This window comes from Phoenix dactylifera, chromosome 4, assembly GCF_009389715.1.
Source record: "Phoenix dactylifera cultivar Barhee BC4 chromosome 4, palm_55x_up_171113_PBpolish2nd_filt_p, whole genome shotgun sequence".
In the NCBI taxonomy this organism is placed as follows: Eukaryota; Viridiplantae; Streptophyta; class Magnoliopsida; order Arecales; family Arecaceae; genus Phoenix; species Phoenix dactylifera.
Window position 1 is genome coordinate 5487136 of NC_052395.1, and position 21428 is coordinate 5508563.

General features: G+C 36.1%; 2 protein-coding genes across 8 annotated transcripts in view; both read left to right on the plus strand.

The window, feature by feature from the left end:
* The first annotated feature begins 313 nt into the window (after positions 1-313).
* LOC103721890 lies at positions 314-4712 on the plus strand. 2 transcript variants are annotated; one of them, XM_039125384.1, is made up of 3 exons: positions 314-646; positions 3083-3193; positions 3344-4712. In XM_039125384.1, the coding sequence occupies exons 1-3, from the start codon at positions 476-478 to the stop codon at positions 4520-4522; spliced, it is 1461 nt and encodes a 486-aa protein (XP_038981312.1). In that variant the 5' UTR covers positions 314-475; the 3' UTR covers positions 4523-4712. The 2 variants fall into 2 exon arrangements, with proteins under 2 accessions (XP_038981312.1, XP_008810488.2); XM_008812266.4 differs by having other exon boundaries at positions 3371-4712.
* A 3636-nt stretch (positions 4713-8348) lies between these two features.
* Positions 8349-21428, plus strand: part of LOC103721891 (MMS19 nucleotide excision repair protein homolog) — a 31876-nt gene continuing 18796 nt past the window's right edge. For 3 of the 6 annotated variants that reach the window (XR_003388481.2, XR_005511389.1, XM_008812268.3), the window contains exons 1-7: positions 8349-8655; positions 9078-9140; positions 9223-9277; positions 11311-11408; positions 15338-15496; positions 15611-15670; positions 18409-18597. Coding sequence is in view for 1 of the 6 variants with exons in the window: in XM_008812268.3 (XP_008810490.2) it covers positions 8584-8655; positions 9078-9140; positions 9223-9277; positions 11311-11408; positions 15338-15496; positions 15611-15670; positions 18409-18597 (696 nt within the window). In the remaining 5 variants the exon portion in view is untranslated. Of the gene's footprint in view, positions 8656-9077; positions 9141-9222; positions 9278-11310; positions 11409-15337; positions 15497-15610; positions 15671-18408; positions 18598-21428 lie in introns of those variants that run through there. The other 3 variants (XR_003388480.2, XR_606367.3, XR_003388482.2) reach the window with 2 other exon arrangements.

Here is a 21428-nt window from a genome sequence, read left to right on the forward strand (position 1 = left end):
AGCAATTAAACAGATGAAATCAACAGCCAACAGGCAACTTCACAGATCTATAAATGTCTGTTTGATGTTTGAACTCAAAATTCTTGTTTGTCATTTTTCTATTCTTATACTCCGTTTTATGTTATTTATTCCTCTTATGCTTCTAATAATTGACATGCAATTAAAATATAATAAAATGCAGGGCCAAAAGGCCGACCTGGTTCAATCTCCAGCCCTTCTCAATCCGGCCCAATGTCACTCATGACCCATTTGGACCGCCTCGCGAGATTTAAAGCGAATCAAATCCCATCCCTTCGTCCCTTGTCCGGTTGTCCCCGTTCGCTCCCCCAAAAAGATTTGAATTTGGGGTTTCGAACGTTGGGTTTCTGGCACCTTCTCTCCGCCTTCACATACTTGGATTCACCTCCGCTCGTTCTTCTCCTCCGATCCGAAAGCAGAGCAGGGGAGCAACCAAGTTCAGAGAGATCGAGAAGAAATGCTCAAGAGTCAAATGGGGAAATCGGCGGCGAGGAAGCCCCTGGCAGATATTTCCAACGGTGGGAAGTCTTTGAAATCTCGGAAGAAGAAGATCGCGGAGGAGAGTGATGACGGCGCTCTCGATCGCCTCCTCGTTTTGCGCTCCGATCTTGCCAATCTCGTTAGCAAGGTATGTAGAGAGGAAACCCTAGATTCAGGCTCGTCTGATTAAATAAAAGAAGAAGTGGTTAAAGAATTAGATAGAAACCCTAGGTTTTATCTGTTTAAGGAAGCACTGTTTCTCTCCATGCGTATGATTTCAATGATTTTGTGATATATAATGGTGCTGTGTTCTTGATGTTTCTGAGGCTTAAAATGATCTTCTTTCTTTGTGCTGGTGATAGAAAGGCTGGTTTTGAAGTTGTTCTGTAATATTATAATCTGATTTTTCCGTGATGCGTTCTTTATGTCTTTTTCCAAAATTTCTGCGCACGGTTTATTTGATTTTGATTTTTTTTAATTTTAATAATTTTTAGGTGAAAGGAGAACTTCTGGGTCAACTGGTAACTTTGAGGTCATTTTCTTTATGATCTTCTCCTATGTTTCCAGTCGCTGGTCGTGGGTTTGATGGTTAGGTTTAGGAATTTTGAGCCTATTTTTTATGCACAACTTTTTTTCTTTTTATTCGAAGTTTTGTTTTACTTCTTTGTCAACCATAGCCCGATAGCCTCCATATTTTGAACAATAGAATTCCAGTGGGTGATTTGCCTTTCTGCTCCTTAAAAAGAAGGGTGCAACAAGAGTCAATTTGGAGTAAATAGCTCAAACCTCTGTAAGCCTGTATGAATGAATTATGACTGCATGTGGCGTTCTATGGATTCGATGCTGAGTGGTGCTGTTGGATGCATTTTTTTGAGTTATTCAACATTTTGTCTTTCCGATTATGTTCATTCCCCTGATGTTTTATCATTTTCAATTTAATCAGTTGATACTGAACTCTTGAAAGGTTAGCTGAAGTAGGCATATAGTGCCTCGCGATTCGCATCGAGGTTAGATCATATTATGTGGGAACAACATAGGATTTTAGGTGGTGTGGGTTGGCTAGACAGGAAGGATATACAAAAACTTATGGAACAGGAATGAAGCTTTGATTCTGACTGGGTTATCCTTTTGGGGAAAATTGGAGACTTTAGCTGTGTGTTTTGGTTTATGGGGACATTATTGGATATTTTATATCAATATTTCAGAATATATTGACTTGTAATGCTTTTAGCATTCTATCTTTGCTCTATTAGTAATGATGTAAATCATAAGTATGGCCAATTGAGCATCAAGTTTAAACTTAGCTATGTTGGTTGCTTATTAAATGCCAAATTATGCCATTCAAGAATGTATTTCCGTTCCTTTTTTTTTTTTTGACTACATTCATCTTTGTTATCTGAGTCTACCCCTTGCTTGCTTAACCATCCAGTGTCCTGTTCCTCCTCAACCCTAGAGAATGCATATCCAGGCAATCTTTCTCTCAGCCGATTCTCTACCATTTGATCTGTCATTGCAACTTTTCCACTTCCTCTAGTATCTCATTTCTCACCCACCCTTTATAATTTTATAGTTCACCTTTAACACTGTGTATCATCCTTTGCAAAAGAAGCGTATATACCTTTTTCCATTTTACTTGACCTCTAGTATTCTTTTGGTATCATAAAAGAAAAGGTGGGAGATAGTTGCAGTGTATGGTATGGCATCAAATCCGCCCAGCTTATCCATCAAAAAGATATTAAAGACTTGATATTATACTGCCTAATCTTGTCAGTGTCTCGCATGCATGATTGTCTTGCTGGTAATATGAGAAGCATGTAACAAGGAGGGCCATGAGTAAATGAATGTTTTTATTGCTTATGTTACTTTCTTTGGTTGAGTACAGTGACTGGTGTTGCTGGAGTATTCTCAACCGAGATGACATCTAAACTCTACCATGAATGTTTTTATTGCTTATGTTGCTTTCTTCGGTTGGGTACAGTGACCGGTGTTGCTGAAGTATTCTCAACTGAGATGACATCTAAACTCTAACTTCTAAGGCACTGGACTTAATTCCTTGTCAGGGAAATTATGTAATCATGTACAATTTATTGTGAAGGCAATCAATTGTATCACTTGTGAAACATAAGATTCTACAGGTGGAACCATGCCTCATACTGTCCTCAGTATTATAACACATGGTAATTCATTACCTTTTTGGTGTTTATTCTGCACAGGTTTTTAGTGTTTGCTATAGTTAGAAATGGAAGGAAAAGGATAATATCTGTATTGTGCAGGAGTTTTGCTCTCCTCTAAAGTTCAACATCCTATGTCAAATAGATGTTGACACTTTTTCTCTTCTAGATAGCTAACAACTATTTTGTCACCTCCAGTGCATAGCCTAGACTCTGTACTACAATTTGGGAGGTTTTCTCAGAGCCGATATTCGGGCTGCAGTGTAAATTTTATAATGGGTTGCTCATAACCATTATTAGATGTCAGTGTATAATTTTTCCTTATAAGTGTTCAGTAATTTTTTTTTCTCTGGTAAAATTAATTTGAGCTTTGAATCATCTTATATGTGGCCTTTTATAATTTTTGTTCACAGATTGATGAGTTGATTGCTCAAGCCATTGAACATAAACCGCTAAGCAAGAAGGGAAGCCAAGATATTGAATCCTTTAGGCATGTCTTATCTGATATGTATTCATCTTTGAAGGTATGTACTGCCCAAAGCTGTTTTTATGCTCTAAATGGTGTTTCTAGTCCGGGAAAGCAAATCTCATTTCGAGTTAGTAATATGAACAAAACTTATGTTTTTATTATTGACAGAGGGAGGCCATGTTAGTATCTGATTTTACATTTACAGCATGTTTGTTTCTTTAATTTTATGCAGCCATGGTTCCCGAGACTCCAGCAAGCATTTGCTGGTACTTCAATAACTTCTGAAAACCAGTTGGGTCAACCTTTAAATACTAATTCTGCTTCTGGTGCAAATCGACATGGAAATGCTGCTCGAAGCAATAAAACTGAATCGCAGTTGGGTCAACCTTTAAATACTAATTCTGTTTCTGGTGCAAAGGGAGATGGAAATGCTGTTCAAAGCAATAAAACCAAATCTGAGCTGGACTCGATAGTCTCTCCTTCAGCACTCGTCTCCTGGCGTGCAGGTGCCTGTACGGTTGAGAGTGGGAGACAACTGTTTCTGCTGACACCTTTGCCCAAATCAAAAACCTATTCATCTAAATGCCCGGGATCATCCCAATCTGTAGTGGGAATTTATGCCAGTGAGGACCCATGCAACCCTCATGAATTGCCTCCATTACTACCAGGTACTAATAATGCTCTCAGTAATGTATTGGAAGGAGTGGAGTTAAAGCATTCACCAAGTAATGTTCCAAAGCCCATTGCTATTGAAACAAAGAACAATACCTTGGAAAGTGTGTATGTTTCTCCTTGGAATTTTTCAAACAACAAGTGCAGGAGAAACTCCTACCTATTAACTCCATGCTTAAAGACATCACCACTAAAGAGTTGTGCCTTGCTTTATACAATTTCTGAGCGCTTTCAGTCAGATGACATGCCAACTCAAGATAACAATGATTCCAAGCTTGCTGATGACCTTGTTGGTGAAGAAGTGTCGGACACTTTGGCATCACGGTACCAGGAGCTTTTAGGGCTGCAGCCTGCTCCTAAAGTTACAAGCCGAAGAAAGGAAGTTGATGAACTTGACTGGTTTTTGTCACCCCCAAAGACTTGCATTTTGATGGAGCCATCAGATGAAAAGCCACCTCCAACTCCTGTTAACAATGATCTTTTGGTTGGTACACCTATGTTGAAAGACTTTCAGAGCACAATCCCGACAGGTAGACAGCCTGGAGAATCTACACTGAAGAGAGAGCTTTGGACTAAGTTTGAGGCTGTGTCTATGAATGGACTACATTTTGATGCTTCTGTCTTTCAAAAAAAATTGCATAAAGGATTTCTAGACATGCTTGAGGAGGCTTCATGTGAAACTACTGATTCAGATTCCAGAGTTCCTCGATAACAGCGGGTTACTGCTAGGATTTGCTTGGTGCTTCGTCCTTCTAGCTGTTGTGCTAGTCTTCAACGCTAGATTGTGATTTTGTGCAATATCTTGTAGCCCCTTTGGAGGGGCTTATGAAAAATATTTTGCTATCATTGGTTGTATTGTTAACTCAGTAGCTTAATGAATGAATACAATTCTTAGGCCATAAGTTGTTGGCATTTGTTCTTGCTTTGCTTCTTTTGTTGCTTGTCATCGACATTTGGGAAGTCATGATCAAGAATCAGCTGCCGGCTGGTGTGTGTAATGTGACTCTAGTGCTTTTAATAGAAAATAACTATTAAAAAAATATTCATCCATCTTGCTTCGTTTGGTTTCTTTTTTCTTTCTAAATTTTATCATGTACTATTAGGGATTGAATTCCTTATCTAGAGTGAGCCCTTTTAGAGTTCTCTTTCATGCAGGTCTTCCCCAGGGCCATTCCCATTTTTGATTCTTATTTCTAGTTGCTGATGATTAGATGAGACCCCTCTTGGGTTTCTATTGGCTTATCTATGTCGGTGCAATTCATAACTCTTTCTTCATAATTCTTGAGCATTAGGATCTCATTTGTACGCTGGTACCTATTTCTTTGGCTGCATTACCATATGAATGACGGAATTGACTCTCTTTATTGCCTTCGAAATAGGCTGTTACTTCATAATACTTCACCTGGTAGTGTTTTTATTACCTTACCATATGTATCTTAGAAACCATTTACTGTGCTCTTTATACTGCTCCAATTTATTGCCTTCCGACTCCTTAGCGCTCTTCTCTTCAATGACCCATCCAAGCATGCACACCTCCTCGCCGTGGTCCTACTTCAGGCTCCCGCCCCTCTGTGTAACCCCTTGCAGTGTTCGTGATCTCGCCATGCGCTGTGCAGGCTCCAAAACATTTAGGACTCGTTTGGTTCGCGGGAAGCATTTTTCCTCCTAGAAATATGATTCCTGAGAAACAAATTTCTAAGAAGAGAATGCCTAAAAAAGTACTTTGGTATGTTTGGTTGACCATGAGAAAGTGACAAATTTGCAAAGTGCTTATGTTTGGTTGGCCATCCACTTTTTCTAGAAAAGTTATATATAATTCCTATTATGCCCTTAATAAAAATTAGGTTTTTAAGATCTCTTTAATGCTTCTTTAATGCTGAAGGGATTTTTTGGCAAAAAGTAAAAATGGAGTGATTCCCCCCTTATGGGAAAGTAACTTTCCCATGAGAAAGACTTTTCCATTAAATGTGGGAATTATATTTCAATGGAAATACAACTTTTCCTTCTCTCTCCTTTGAAAACTCTAACCAAACAAGAGGCATCTCATTACTTTCCCCTTGACCACACTTTCCCCTCTTCTTTTCCCGCGAACCAAACGAGCCCCGCGGAAAAAAAAGGGGGGAAAAGTGTGATCAACGGGAAAGTAATGAGATGCCTCTTGTTTGGTTGGAGTTTTCAAAGGAGAGAGATGGAAAAGTTGTATTCCCATAGAAATATGATTTCCGTCTCATGGCATGGGAAAGTAACTTTTCCATGAGGCGGAAATCACTTCATTTTTATTTTTTCCTAAAAAGACCCTTCAGCATTAAAGTGGTATTAAAGACTTAATTTTTATTAAAGGTATAATAGGAATTATACATAACTTTTTTAAAAAAGTGGATGGTCAACCAAACATAAGCACTTTGGAAATCTATTACTTTTTCATGGACAACCAAATATACCTAAAAATGCTTCCTGCGAACCAAACGAGCCCTAGATTAGCCACCTCCTGCTACCCTCTTACCACCCTCCCGCATCGCTGCCACCCACTTCTCCCCCGCCTCCCACCTTGGACCCCTTGTCCTTGTTGCCACCTCCATTGGACCCTTCCACGCCCCGGAATCCTCTGCACTCCCTTCTCCAAGCATCCCTCGTCCTCCAAGAGTGCACCCCCTCCCCATTGCGCTTCCCTCTCCATCCTCATCATAGATGGCCCGAGCTTTCTGGGGATGCCAGACTTGAGTGGGCCGGAGTGAGGGATCCGACCGGACTTTTTATCGTCATTAATGCTTGTGGTTAGGGACAGTGGGCTCGTGAGGCAGGAGCAAAGTCTTGGTATGGATCGAAGGGTGGGAGCGGCTGGTGAAGGAGGCCTTGGAGGTATAGACGTATAGTAGAGGACCTCGCCTGTACAGAGGTCGCAAATAGTGGGCGGGGAAGGCCTTAATAAGGTGGTGGGAGTCATAGTTATCGTCATTGAAGGAGGGCGAGCGATATATAGCAGCATCAGGAGGAGGGGACTAGTAAAAAAGGGTTCTGAAAAGAGAGACGGAGCTCCTTGGCTCAGACCTCTCTTCCTCTACGTTCCTCCCTTTCCCTGGCCACACCTCTTCTCCTCCATTTCGCCTCACTTTTTCTTAAACTCTCCTCCAGGCATAGGAACTAAACTTCGAGTTACAGCGCGACTTCAACTGAGGACTCCAAACAGGCTCTGATTATGGTAACTTAGAAGGCAGGCATATTATAACTTCTAAGGAAAGTTGCAGAATTGGCCTTCAACTGTTTTGCTTTATTTTTTAAAGTAAATTACACAAAATTCTCAAAAATTAAGCATAAATTATATTTATATTCAATAGTTTAAAAAATTTATATTTACTCTATGAGGTTTATTTTTATCCAATACTTTATTGTATAACTTAACAGAATATTAGTCAAGTAGTTAACCTTAAATAGAATCCAAATATTATATCAGAAAAATTTTAAAAATAACCAAAATAACCTTAAGTGATATAACATACGCTCGACGATATAAGAAAATGTATGCATTCTTACAATTTCAACTTTTCATATGAAATAAATGGTTTCATTAATACCGTTAATTTAACTAGGTGTAAGTGTAGGTTTTAAAAATTATTGAATTAAATATAAACCTTAATAAGATTTTTGTAATTTACTCAATTTTTTATTTTCAAATACGAGCCTTTCGAAAGTTGAGCTTGTCAAAGTTTCTTGTTGTATAACCTTGCATGAAGACATGGTGATCGTTTAGATCTACCTAGCCTCTTTAGCATTTGCCTGCAATCATAGATAGTTAGTAACATTTTTGTATCAAGAGGGGCAGACAGCATCCAAAAGGCAACATCTCATACTATCACCATATATATTGGTCAACCAAATTACAAGTAGGAGCAATCAGGGTTATACGCATGGCAATGGTTCTCTAAGACCGTTATTTACCGTTATAACAAAAACAATAACTGTTACTCATTTGGAGCGACTTGAACTCAACTTTTCAAAATTAATAACTATTGTTAGTTGAAATAACGGGCCAAAAAATTTAACAACATTGTTGTTTGATAATGTTTTCAAGTTACATAATAAAATAATATTCATTGTCCTTTTATTGAAGATTTAAATTTAAGGACTCGTTTAGCTCGTGGAAATTTTTTTTTAGTAAAATAATTTTTTTAGAAAGTTAATTTTTGAGAATATGATGCATAAAGAAATAATTTTGGTATGTTTGGTTGACCATATAAAAGTTGTATATTTTTGAGTAATTTATATTTTTTAAAAAAAGTTGTGTGAAAATCTATTAAAATCTTTATCTATGGATTTTGACGGCTTAAAAATAATTTTTTTTAAAAAATTCAATCGATAAGAAAATAGTTTTTCTATGTTTTCTATAATTTTTTTTACAAAATATAAAATATTTTTATAAAAATACTACCTTTTCTATTTTCTTCTCTAAAAACTTTAACTGAATATTTTTTTTTATTTTCGTTAATCATATTTCTTTAGTTTCCCTTGCTGCCAGCGCCAAAGAAAGAGGTCGAAGGAAAATGTCGCAAAAGTAACGCAGCCGGGACCGGCCGTTATATTAAGCGCTCCAACAAGCGGCGAGACCATGCAATCGAGTTACCCGGCCAGGACCTCCTTTTAAAGCCAGTCTCATTGTTTTCGCGGCATTCGTTTCCGCTCGGCGAGTCGCTTCTTGATTCCAGAACTCTCGCTTTCTACCCTCTCGTAGAACCTCTCAAAAACCCTAAACCCTAGTCTCTGCTCTCCTCCTCTCTAATGGACAAGACGAGTTCATGGATTTCTCACATCGAAGCCTTCGTCGATTCCTCGTGCGCTCCCAAACAGCAGGTTACCCTTATCTTCTCTTCTTGTTTTCTTTCTTCTTTCCGTAAAGAATGGCTAGAAAAAGAGTTTCTTGATTCTCTAGTGCTGTGCTATGGTTTTCTTGGCATCGTTCTTCAATTCTTGTTTTCTTCTTTAATCGCCCTATTTAGCTAATCTTGAGTTAGGGTTTTGATCTACCGTATTCAATTTTTTCAAAGCACATTATTTTCTGTTTGCTTTATCACGAAATCTTGAGATTTCTCTTCATTTTATTTGAATATTCTTCTTATTCCGTTAATTTTGTAAAATTTTGAGCTGTTTAATTTACTCTTTTTTTCTCTCTAATTTCTGTACTAAAGCTTGATCGTTCTCTTAAATTTCTTGGATTTTTTCCTTATTCCCTTAATTTATTATGATTTTTCGCTGTTGAATTTACTTTGTAATAGGCTGCAAGTGTTGATGCTATTGCTGCATTGGTGAAGAAGGACCTCTTAACTCTGGAGGCATTGGTGGGATTTCTATTCATCTTTTGTTTGTCTCTCTCTCTTTAGGTTTATCTTTATTGTTATCTGCTACTTTTTTTGTGTATAGGTAAGAGAGATGGAACTGTATCTAACCACCTCAGATCATTCTATTCGTGCTAGAGGTATCTTTTCTCCCAGTCAAAATACCTTTTTTTTAATGTGTTTAGTGCTTTTTTGTTAAGGAATAATACTGCTTATATGACCAATTCTGATGCTTAACTCTTTAGCGAGATTCTTAATGATGTTCTGGTTTGCCGGAGAAGCTATGCCACTATGCTGGTCTACATAATTATGTTGGAATCCATGATAATATGGAGTTGTTTTATTCCCCAGCCACGTTATAACCATAGAATATCTTGTGTTTGGGACAGGAGATGTTCTTGAAATGATATGTTGTATGTAATTCTTATATGATTATTGAATTAGAGTCTCCGGTCACAACCACATATAGGATATCAGAACTCAGTTAACTGGTGTTTTATATTTATTGATTGGAAATACTGCATCGGTTATGATTTTTTAAAATTTTTGCATCACTAAACTGTAACACTTCTTGATTCAACTTTTTTTTATAAATAAAATCACCAGATAACATGCTGCTTGATTCGCAAATATTCCATTTTTCCAAATGTATAGATTAATTGGTGTTAATCGAAGAGGTTGCATTGGTTATGGAACAAACCTGATGCCTTGTGATTAGGAATGATAGTGTTAGAAGTTATATCTGTAGAGGAAGCATACATATCTGTCAGCTATAACAAAATTGCTAGTTAAAAATGTTATGATTGTATTCATTAAATGTCGACTGTGAAGAGTTTATATTGGAGATCTAGGAAAGGCGTTAAGAGGCTGATTTGATCTGAAATCAATCCTTTAATTAGAATCTGATACAAAGAAGGATTTAACAAGTTAATTCCAGATATATGATATGGGCTGTTGATCTTTTTCAATGTTGAGAATATGTCTATCATTACAAGAACACATACATGTATAGAATATGTGGCATACTGAAAGCCAAAGCCATGTGGTGTTGTAGAATGATGGTAATTGGGCAATAACAAAGCAACTGGTACCCTTCAAATTTAAATGAGCATTGCAACAATCTAAACCACTAGGTTTATAAGTTTTTGGGCCCCTGGATTTGGCTCCGTAATTGTAACATTACCAGAAGTCGTGACAAATTTGCTGATTGCAGGATGTGAGAAATGCTGACAATCACAACTTAATGAATAGATAACATCTAGAGGTCTAAGCAAAATTTGATTGCTAGTAACTAGACTGAAGGAAAGGAGAGGTCTAGGATTATCTTCTGAATCATCTTGAAAAAGTTCATGCTGGGAAGCGCAAGTAGTGGCTATCCATGGTTAAATAAAAGATGGCATCCAAAATGCAGTAGAAAAAATTAAGTATTCATAGATTCAGGAATTGCAGTTGTTACATCATTTTTTTTAAGAAAAAAAGACAACGGAAGATTGGAGGAATGGAGCTGTTAGATACTTAGATCATTTTGCAAAACATGAGAGAATGAAAGAAATGGATTTGCAATTAGTTTAAGTTTTGCAAGTTCACTGGTTAGAAATGTTGGTTATGTTTAAGTAAAGAGCCAGTAAATATGAAAACCCTTGAAGTCTGATAAAGCTACGAGGTGGAACTGACCTATTTCCAATTGAATTATTGGACCAGTATCCACATTGGCTACTAAAGTTAGGTTTCTTAGATAGAAGCCAAGTTGATACATTGCATATAACCATGTTGGGTTCTTTTTTATATCCTATCTTTTCTATTTATAGTTGGAAGGAGTTATTGAAAATTTGCTATTTGCTGAATTGTATTCTGTACATATGTAAGCCATCTGTTGTCTCTCAGGCAACCCAATTTATGAATGAAAGGAAATAGTGAAGTTTGCTAAATTGTATTCTGCTGGCCTCAAACACTTCCCTTTAACAACACATGCTTGAGCAGAAAGACATGCACACTCGCACATGCATATGCATGTAAATGTGGACATAGATGGAGACATATACCCATGTATAGATGCATATTTTTGTTACATACACATCAATACTGGATGTACAACTTTTTTTTTTTTTATCTTTAATGAAGAAGAAGAATCTTATATAATTGCTTCTTTTAATAATGTGTTCTTTTTTTTAAGGTATGCTTCTCTTAGCAGAAATTCTTAACTGTCTCATATCAAAACCATTAGACAGTGCCACTGTAAGTAGCCTGGTAGAGTTCTTTACATCAAAGCTGGTGAGTTTGGATGCTTTCTCCCGATGTTTTTTTTCTTCTTCTAGCTTTAGATCATTGTCATCATGTTCTTTTATATGAAGTCATTTAGTAAAGACTAAAGTTGTTAGGCATAATCTTATTTATGCTTGCTCAACCTTAATTTGATGCCTTCGATTCCTTTTCGTCCATTCTTTCTAATATTCCTGTCCTCACATGACTCCTTGGCTGTTATAGGGGATTTTGTATTTCTTTGTTGCTTACACAGCTTTTTCATATTAAACATCAGACATTTTTATTCTTATTGTAGCCTTGTTGGATGATGTAGTATTTGCCTAGAGAATTCTAATATGAAGCTTTTGAAAAAAAAATGAAAAGTTGTTTGACGAAATATACCTCTCTATAGTTGTATGAAGTATTAACCAAATATCACTGGATTTTGCATTGAAACAAGCAAACAATTTAAGTGGAAGGGACATTTCATAACATATCTTTTCCCACAATACTTGACAGTATATAGGACAGTTACACTGAAACATAGGGGTCCTGCAACATGTCAAAAGAGTGGTTTTAAAATGATCAATTGGTTTATTGATCATCATTCATCAATATGGTGACTGTTCTCTATGTGATTATAATTGAAGCAAAATTCGAAAAACAGCAACCAATACTGTAGCAGAAAAGGTGGTATAAATCATAGGAAGCATGTTCAATTTAATGTAGCCTTGCAGATTGAGATATTTAATTTTTGATACTTTTCCACCTTGGCTGTGTTTGGCTGCTGGTTAAGCAGTGGGTAAGGAAGACTTATTTGTTTAGCTAGCCAAACACCACCCAAAAAATGGTGGATAACTTTGTTTGGTCAAAGGCTCAAAAAGGTACTTAACTTGGGTAACCTTATTTGATGGGGCAGGGTGAAATAGAGTTAACCACCTAGAGCTTCCTCTCTTTCTTTTATTTTTTTCACTTGTTTACAACTTTATCCCATTAACCAGGGGGCACCAACCAAACAGAGAATAACTTTATTCGCTAGCTGGTTAGGGGGTGGATACGCATGGCTAAACCTATTTAAGGGCTAGCTAGCTATTCGACATCCAAACACAACCTAAGTAATCTGTAAGCATCTTTCTTTTCATTTTTCTATGTCCATCTTAGATGAATATATCAATGGGAAATTGAACTGTGTTTTTGTTGCTTCCATACCTCATAAAAACTGATATTACTTGGGCCCTCTAATTTAAAGGTTTCTTAAAGTGTTGACACCTTTTGATACTTGGACATGATTGGACACAACTCAACATATGGAAGCACAATCCCATTTAAATTGTCCTATTGATCTTAGCAATTACTTTGCATATATGTGCGTGTGTGTGTCAATGCAGCAGACTTTTAGTTTCAAGTGCTAGACACTTAGGTGTCATAATGTTTTTACTACAAAGTTACTACATGGACCCTAAGGAAAGTCTCATTAACTTCTGTTTAGCATATAGTTGTCAAATGGTTAATCATCAATTTAAGTATCTTAGCATATCCTAAGTACCCTTAAATGAACCTAAACAATTTTCAAACCCTTATGCTACTATTTGTTTTGTTAGGCAACTTATGTCTTTTCTCCTTCCCCTTTTTTCTCTCTTTCTTGGATAATTATCAAAGTAGTGGCTTATTTGTACATATGTATGTGTTTGTCATATCTCAAAACTAGATTTTTGGAGGCTTCGTGTTTGACAAACGAGGTGCATGGATGCTTGCAATTGTGTCGAGTGTCTAGGTAACCTTGATTTCAACTTGATGTTTGCTGTAACGGTATGGGACTACGTACTGATAGATGATCGATATGGTACCAATATCGTATGAACTAGGACACCATCTTTTTTTTTTATGTTTAGGGTTTTTAAGCTTTCATTATTTTGTTGAGGCGAAAAAAGGACTTTGGGAGTTCGTTTTTGATATTTAAATGCAAGATACTTTATTATTTTATATTACATATCTAAAGAATGGTGTGACTATACAATACATGTTAAATTAACCAAATATATCATTAAAAATGTAAAATACTTTGGAAATGCAACATACATGCATCTATTATATTCCAAGTTGAGTGTCGATGTCCCTCATACATGCCTAGATCATATTTGCGATCACACCTTGGGACTTGACTCCATCATTGGTACTGTGCGCATCTAGGATCTTGGTAGCTTGTTTGGACTGATAGCCGTGCTGATACTGTTGCTTCATGGGTACAACGGCGGAAATCGCAAAAAAGGATCAAGCAAAGGTTTAATTCTTGGTCTAATTGAGGATGGAGAGGATGATAGCCACATGAACATGAAGACTCAGAGGGCACATATCCATGTGGGCCATAACCCAGCATGAGAGGATATTATTTGGTATAGGATGATGATCCTGAGCATCAGGAATTCCGATACATCTAAGATTTTCATTGGATGTACCATCTCATTAGCCAAATCAGTACCACATCCACCATCTGTGGGTCTCCTCCCGTATACTATGGTATCCTTCCTAGCTCTAGTCAAACTGGGACTCATCAGTGAATATAGTAAGCATATAAAATTGCGTTCCAACCTCCTCACTATCCACTGCCCTCCACCCTGATTGTTGATTCCATCATCACTCGAAGAGTCATTGTCATCATTGCTTGTATCACAAGATGACTTGGACAATCTATCATCGGAAGGCTTGATGGTTTTAGAGTCACCATGAATTTTCTCCTCGTCTACTTTCTTTAAGGGATTTGTCTTCTTTCCTTTCTTTTGCTTTATCTGAGTGGATGTCCAGGCACCGGCTTCTTACCCTTGCTTGATCAACCTTCGTGACTTTTGGCTAGCCCGAATGGGCAGATTATTCTGATTGGTTCTGCCTCCCTGGCTGGCCCTAGTGCTGTGCTGTGTTCTCTTAAACATCTCTCTACAAAATTTCAGATTGGAGGTCTTCGACTCTAAACCAGACTGGAGCCTTTTAGTCCATATTAAACATTAATAACCTATTTAATCTGAATTGCTTTTAGTTCGGTTTTTACTTGAGAAAAATTTAATATATATAAAATTAATCAAATTGTTGTAAGAAAAAGACATTAGTTAGTATGCTACATCCCGAGCATGATACTAATTTTTGGAAGCTAACATCTCTTTTATTTTTTACTAATTTTTTATCCTAAGATATATTTTTAGTAATAAATAAAATAAATATCAAAAAATAAAAAAAGGCTATGCCATTGTAGGGATTTGACTAAGATCAGTGATATATCATGAAATTGTGCAAAAATACAAATTTTTGGCATGATTTTTCCATATATTTTGAATATTTGTGCGTATTGATGAGGTGTAACAATAAAAAAAGGAAGAGGGATTGGAGCTCATGCTCATGCTTTCATTCTTTTCCTCTCTTTCTCCTCTCCTCTTTCTCTCATGTCTTTCTCCTCTCTTACCTCGAAACATGAGGGAGAAAAGATTTTTCTCCCCCAATTACCAAGGCTCCGAACTGGTGCAGGGCTCTTGCTGGGCTGAATCGCTTGGAAATTAGTAGTTCTAGACAGTTTGGCTTGGTAAGGACTGGTTTGCACTGGTCCATGCTAAATACCGTACCAAGACCACAGACTGTTCCAGTTCATGGTTGGTACTTGGTATAGTTTGGTCAATACCAAACCATGCGGGTTTGGTATGGTATCGTATACTATGGTCTATACAGTTAATATACCATGGTCTATACTTGTCATTAGCATGCTAAACAAAGCATAAAAGCAAACATCCAATTTAACAAGTAATTTTGCATCATCACATGTCAAAATACCAACAACTTCAAACTTGTTACATGAGAGTGCATGGCCTTTTAAAGTTGTATCTCTTATTAGATTCTTCATTTGCAGGCAATGTTTTTGTTGGTGTCATATGTTCTTACTTTCATGATATGCTGTGTGATGCTTCTTTTGACAACAGGCAGATTGGCAAGTCTTACATGGAGCACTTATTGGTTGCTTGGCTCTTTTGAGAAGGAAGAAAAATGTTGGTATGGTTAAAAGTAGTGAAGCAAGGGCACTTGCTGAGTCTTACTTAACGAACGTACAAGTACAGTCACTAGCAGTGCATGATCGTAAGGTCAAACCTCAAGCATTTATTGTCTTACGGATTCATGCATATGTTTATTACATGTAATTCATGGCGAATGTTAAAGATGTATTTGGCTGATGCTTGTTTGCCATGCACTTGCAGTTATGCTTCGAAGTTCTTCAGTGCCTATTGGAGGCCTACCCAGAGGCTGTTGAGATGCTGGTACTATCACTTGGCTTTGATCTTCAAATGTTGTACTTAGCCTTTTTATTTACTTGAATTCAGCAGCTTGCTCGAAGGCAGGAAATCTTCACAATCATGACATCACACTAGACTGTTGAATTGTGGAATTTGGTAATATCTACTTTGCTAGGGTCAAGACTTTTGAAATTTAATGTGTAACTGATGCACTCATGATCTGCATAGAAGAGATCATCTTTGATGTATCATTGTAGATTAGTATTATCTGTGAAGAATCTTAAAAGATACATATGCGAGTCTACCTTTATTTGGATATAATGCAGCATGTGTAAGGTATCTTCTATACTCAGGCCATGTACATGCACACTTATAGCTTATGTATGTGTAAGGTAGCTTATGCATGCCTTTGTTTTGTCCTGGCTTTGATCCGTGTGATGCATATAGAGCCTAATTTTGTTTTTTTTCATGAAAAATGCTCTTTTTAATCGCTATCTGACAAAACTTATGTTGCCACTGTTTTTCTTCTTCTGTATGGTTTATTTGGCACTTAACCATTTTAATTCAAGATTTTGGTTGTGGAATTTGATGGTGAAGAATCCAACAACCTTGATTAGGAGGTGGAATTGAAAAAGTAAATTGGATGAGATATTGGCAGTCTATGACAAGGTGTACTGAAATGCAGCTAGAAAAATTCATGGACTCCTTAAGCTAAGAAACAAATGCATATAAATTATGGGCACCAGGATTGCATGAGATAAAGATTGAATCGTAGGAAATCATATGAAAGGTAGGTTGCTCTGGTTCATTAGCTCTTCAATAGAAACTTGGTTGTTGAAAGAAATTTCGAGTTCAGGAAACTTTCATAAAATTTTAAATTACGAGCCATGTTACAAAGTTAATAAAAAGGATAATGTAACATAGATGTGAAAATGATGAGCTTTTTATCAACTAAATTGGTATTATGCCAAAAAAATTATGAAGGCTTGCTGTCTGCATTGATAGTTGATGACAGGTTACTCTAAGTTTTAAATAGGGAAAAGAAAATGATTTTACGTGTTTTCAGAGGTGAATCTATACCATAATTTGAATATGTTTGCTATATGTTTTTTGAATCTTTTGATTTAAGTAACTTTTGTTTGCTATGTATTTTTTTTCTATTTTTGCTAAGGTGAAGTTTATATTGGACAAAGCATAAATGCTTACTATGGTATATTAATACTGTACTAAAGCAAATAAATATGATCAATATTTGTTGGACAGTGATGCAAAAAGAGGCACATTCTTGCTGTATCTTGGGTATCTTTGATGTTAGCACAAAATGCACCATCATTTGTATCCATGTACAGGGAGGAAAGGATGGTAGTTTACTCTGCATATACTATGGTCAAAAAACAAAGGCCTTTTGATTTTGTGATTGTTATAAATGATATTATTGAATGGAGAATATCAACTATTCTATGTTTGAAGATTAATTGATAATATCGGATAATGGCAAGCCATGATTTTATAACATTGTTTAGTTAGTAGTTTCAATCCATCTTGCTAGATGATGACGGGCATGCAGCTTTTTGGTTCTCATGCTTTTCATATTTGTCTTTGTTGTTTATCTAGTTGCATGAAATTCTAGACGATGTTAAGCTATATGTGAGGATTTCCTTGCAAAAGATTGACCTTCTGGATTTTTAAAATATTCACTTTCTAACATGAATAGATGCTATTACTTTTTCATGTCATTTGTGTGGCTCATGTTCTATATGATATTGATAAGGTGTCTCTTTTTTCATATGTTGTTTCCTCATCTCATACACTATAAATCATGGCTTTTCTTTGCTTATTAGGTAGATTTGATAGCATGAGTTGATGTGGTGGTATTAGCTAGCAGTTCTGATAGATCTCTGATGTTATGTTTGACAAGGGCCGTTTTAGTTTTTTCTGAATTTCAAAAGTCATACAAAAGAATGGACAGAATGACATGTTCATCATGCCAAAAATGTAGATTGTGGCATTTATATTGGCCCCTTTAATACTTTGAGTTTGCATGCTACAAATTTAGGAAATATAGTTGGCCATTATCGAAAAAAGGGAATATGGTTGGCCATTCTTGTATCAGTGAAGCAAATGAATTTGACCATAATAACATGAGCTTAGAGCTCTATTTAGGGTGCTGGGTTATGAGTACCAACTTCTGTATGTACTCGTAACCCTGAGGTATATTTTAAGGTCAGACCACTTTGAACATCTTTTATGGAATTATCCATGCAATCGTTCTGCTTCTTTTTTCGCCTACTGAATTTTAAGGATCTGATGCCATTATCAAGTTAAGCATGACTGGAGTTTATTCAAAACCTTGATATAAGTTTCTTAAGATGCAGATTATAGATTAAGTGTTTTCTAGAAAGTTGGTTGCATGAAAAATGTGTGCAATTTTCAGTTTAGGTTGAAGAGGGTTCTTTCAGTCTTGAACTTCTCCTTCTGGGGTTCATAAGTGGCAAATAGATTTCTCTGGTGCAAGTCAGAGTCCATATTGATGAAGTACTTGAAACAAGGATCAAGCTGACCTTTTTTTGTCGGAATTAGTAATAGTGACTCGTCTAATATAGCAGCTTGCAGTTGTTTCCAGCTTCTATGCTTCTGTGCTTGCTGAACACTTGTTTATTTCTCTCCCATGTTAACTGAAACATTCTTTTTGGGAGTTTGATGATATTGCTGGTGTTACTTCATTATCAATTTTTTTATTGCACAATGCTCTTATGATGTAGGGTGATGACCTCGTTTATGGAATATGTGAAGCAATTGATGAAGAAAAAGATCCTCGATGCTTGATGCTAACTTTTCATCTAGTGGAAATCCTGGCACGAGTATTTCCTGATTCATCTGGTGCAGTAGCAAGTTTTGCTGGGGATCTTTTTGATATTTTAAGTAGATATTTTCCTATATATTTCACACATGTAAGTTCAGAAAAAAGACTCAGTTATTCTTGTTACAAATTGTTCACTTGTAGTTGCTTAGGACACAGCATCCAATGCATATGCAGAATTGTTTCTTTGTACCTAGAGTCTCAAGAATATTTTTCTCTTTATTGAATAGTTGCTTTTGTTATCATTGATAAGACGGTTAACATAATTTGTGTTTAACATCAAATTCACTAAATTTATTCATTTCATAGCTGTACTACATACTTTTTTTATGGAAACAGTTCATCATCCCATTTTGCCCCCCTGAGTGAGATTTGCTTCCAGGATTCCTCATTAATGGACAGTTTATTTTAGTAATGGTAAATGCCATTTTGATAGTTTATTTTAGTAATGGTCAACGCCAATATCTTTTTAGCACTTATAAGAACTTTGATGTTTTTCGGTATTCATAAATTTACATTACCACTATCTGTTAGACCTGTTGACATGTTGGCTCAATAGCATTCATAGAATTTGTTTGTTATGTTCTCATTTGTTTATTGAGTCCATTCTGTGTCAGAGGTCTAGTTTAGTTTAAGTGAATATGTCGAGTATCACCACTTCTATGGTGTGTTTGGATGCTCTGCCATGCTATTGGAGGATGGTCTTTGACAAACTTTTACTGGCTAATTGAGAGAAGGAGAGGGTGGAGTGGTAAGTTGGAAAGATTGGATGGGCCACGATCCTGCAATTCCTAAAAAAATGGGATTTGGCTAATTACTTTGTTTGGAAGATTGTGGTTATCGGTATGAAAAGACCACTAACATACGTGGTACTCAGATTCTGTTAATATATGTTGCATTCCTCTTATTCACTCCTATCTCTTGCTTATCGTTGTCAAGTTTGACAGCATGCTGTCATTATGTTATGCTTAATATTAGCATCCACAATATTGCTAATTGTGATCCAACGGTCATTTGCAGTCAGCCAGGTGATATTCAGCTTTACTGGATTTGACAGAGTCTTTAGTTATTTGCCTGTATATTTTGGGCTCTTCACTAATGCTTTCTTCTGGAAGCTTGTTAGAACTTGAAAATTCGATCTTCCTACTTACTGAATTTTAATATTAATCAGTAATACCTGTGCCATCGGTTCATTTGCCTCAGGATCTGTCATTTTGTCTAATTGGAGACCCTGTGCCCATCTATACATTCAGGTTCACTTGGTTGAATCATTCATTCCTCTATATTTGCGGTCTTTTAGAGTCAAACCCAGAAAGCATTGATCAAATTCTTTTCATCCGTCTTTCCACTCTTCTGTTGGCCTGTTTCCTGATCTTGCATCCTAAGAACTTTCCAGATTGGAAGCTTAATTTGTTATTTTGTCATATTCAATCAATGATATTGGTGCTAGTGTTATCATATTTTAAAATGAGTCGATTATGCCCCTTAACAGATACTAGTGTGTGGACAATGGGTAAAGAATATTAGTTACTTTTGTTCTTGATGGCACAATGCAAACTATAGATCGGTGTTATGGGTACTAGACTAGACTCTGGTACCAGAAAACCGGTGCACCGGCCCTTGTTCCAGTTTAGTTCTGTTAGAAGACTGAATAAGCAGTTGACCTACTGAAACCTGCCAGACACAGGCAAGCTTTGCTCAACCCAGCCAAACCGGGCTGGTTCCAGGAACCTGGATTCCTTCCCTTTGATTAAAAAATATATTTACATTAAACATTGGAGGACAGACGAACTCCCGACCTATCCTCTGATCTACAATTCTCTTAACCACTAGGGCATGTAAGATTGGTTGATGCAACTTGTAATATAATTATGTAAAAACTAAAACTAATTGTTCCAAAATAACAAAATAGAATTTAGGACTCAAGAATTTGGGAGATAGCTAAGTCAGATTTTATCATCGCCTTAATATTGAAGTGTTGAAGTTTTTATCATTTTGTAATTAAAAAAAAAGCCAGTTCATTTTTTTTAATATTTTTATTTCACATTGGAATGCCTATGGTATAGTTTTTTGCATCATGTACTTTTGGTCAAACATTCATTTTGACTAGACTTAGGTATTTAACTATGATGAGCATATATTATTTTCAAATTTAAATATTAGGGCTATGTCATTTTTATATTAGCACATGCTCAAGCGAACATGTTATATTAAAATTTAAAATGTGAAGTGCAGTTATTTTTATCGTGTATTCATGTAATTATTAAGTATATTCTCGATAGATATTTTTATTTGTAAATCTCCTATGTTATTTTTCATAATATATTACCAGTATTTATCTATTTTTATGATATTCTAAATTTTAATTATTATTTAATTGATCCATCAGTTGAACCAGTAACCTGGTAACCTGTTCCCCTAGCGAGATGGATGTCCAGTCTGATTACGGTGCTGTACATATCAGTCATTAGTTTTTGATACTGGTGATGTTAATGTTGATTGTTCAAACTTCAAAGTTTCAACATGTCATAAATTCTGGTTGGGATTCCAAATGAGGATTCATGCTGCTTCTTGTGAGTTGTGGTACACTTTGTGATGAATCTTTAAAGATGCTTTAAAGTTTAAACTTTTGATTGTGATATTAATTTTCTTTTACTTTTTTCAGCTGTATGTATCAATGTGGTTTTGGAGCTGTTATGTATTTCAGTTTACATTGAAGCTACTTTTTTTTCCCTATTTGACAATCAATATGAAATTATCACCTCAACAGTAGTTAACTGTGTAATTTGTCTCTTTTGGACTGCATTTTAGCATAGTTTCAATTAAAATGCGACCTCCTTTAACATCATTTTTTTTAAATTTCTATGTCATATGTTATTTTATTTCATTGATATTTGCCCTCATTTGCAATCTTGTTATCAT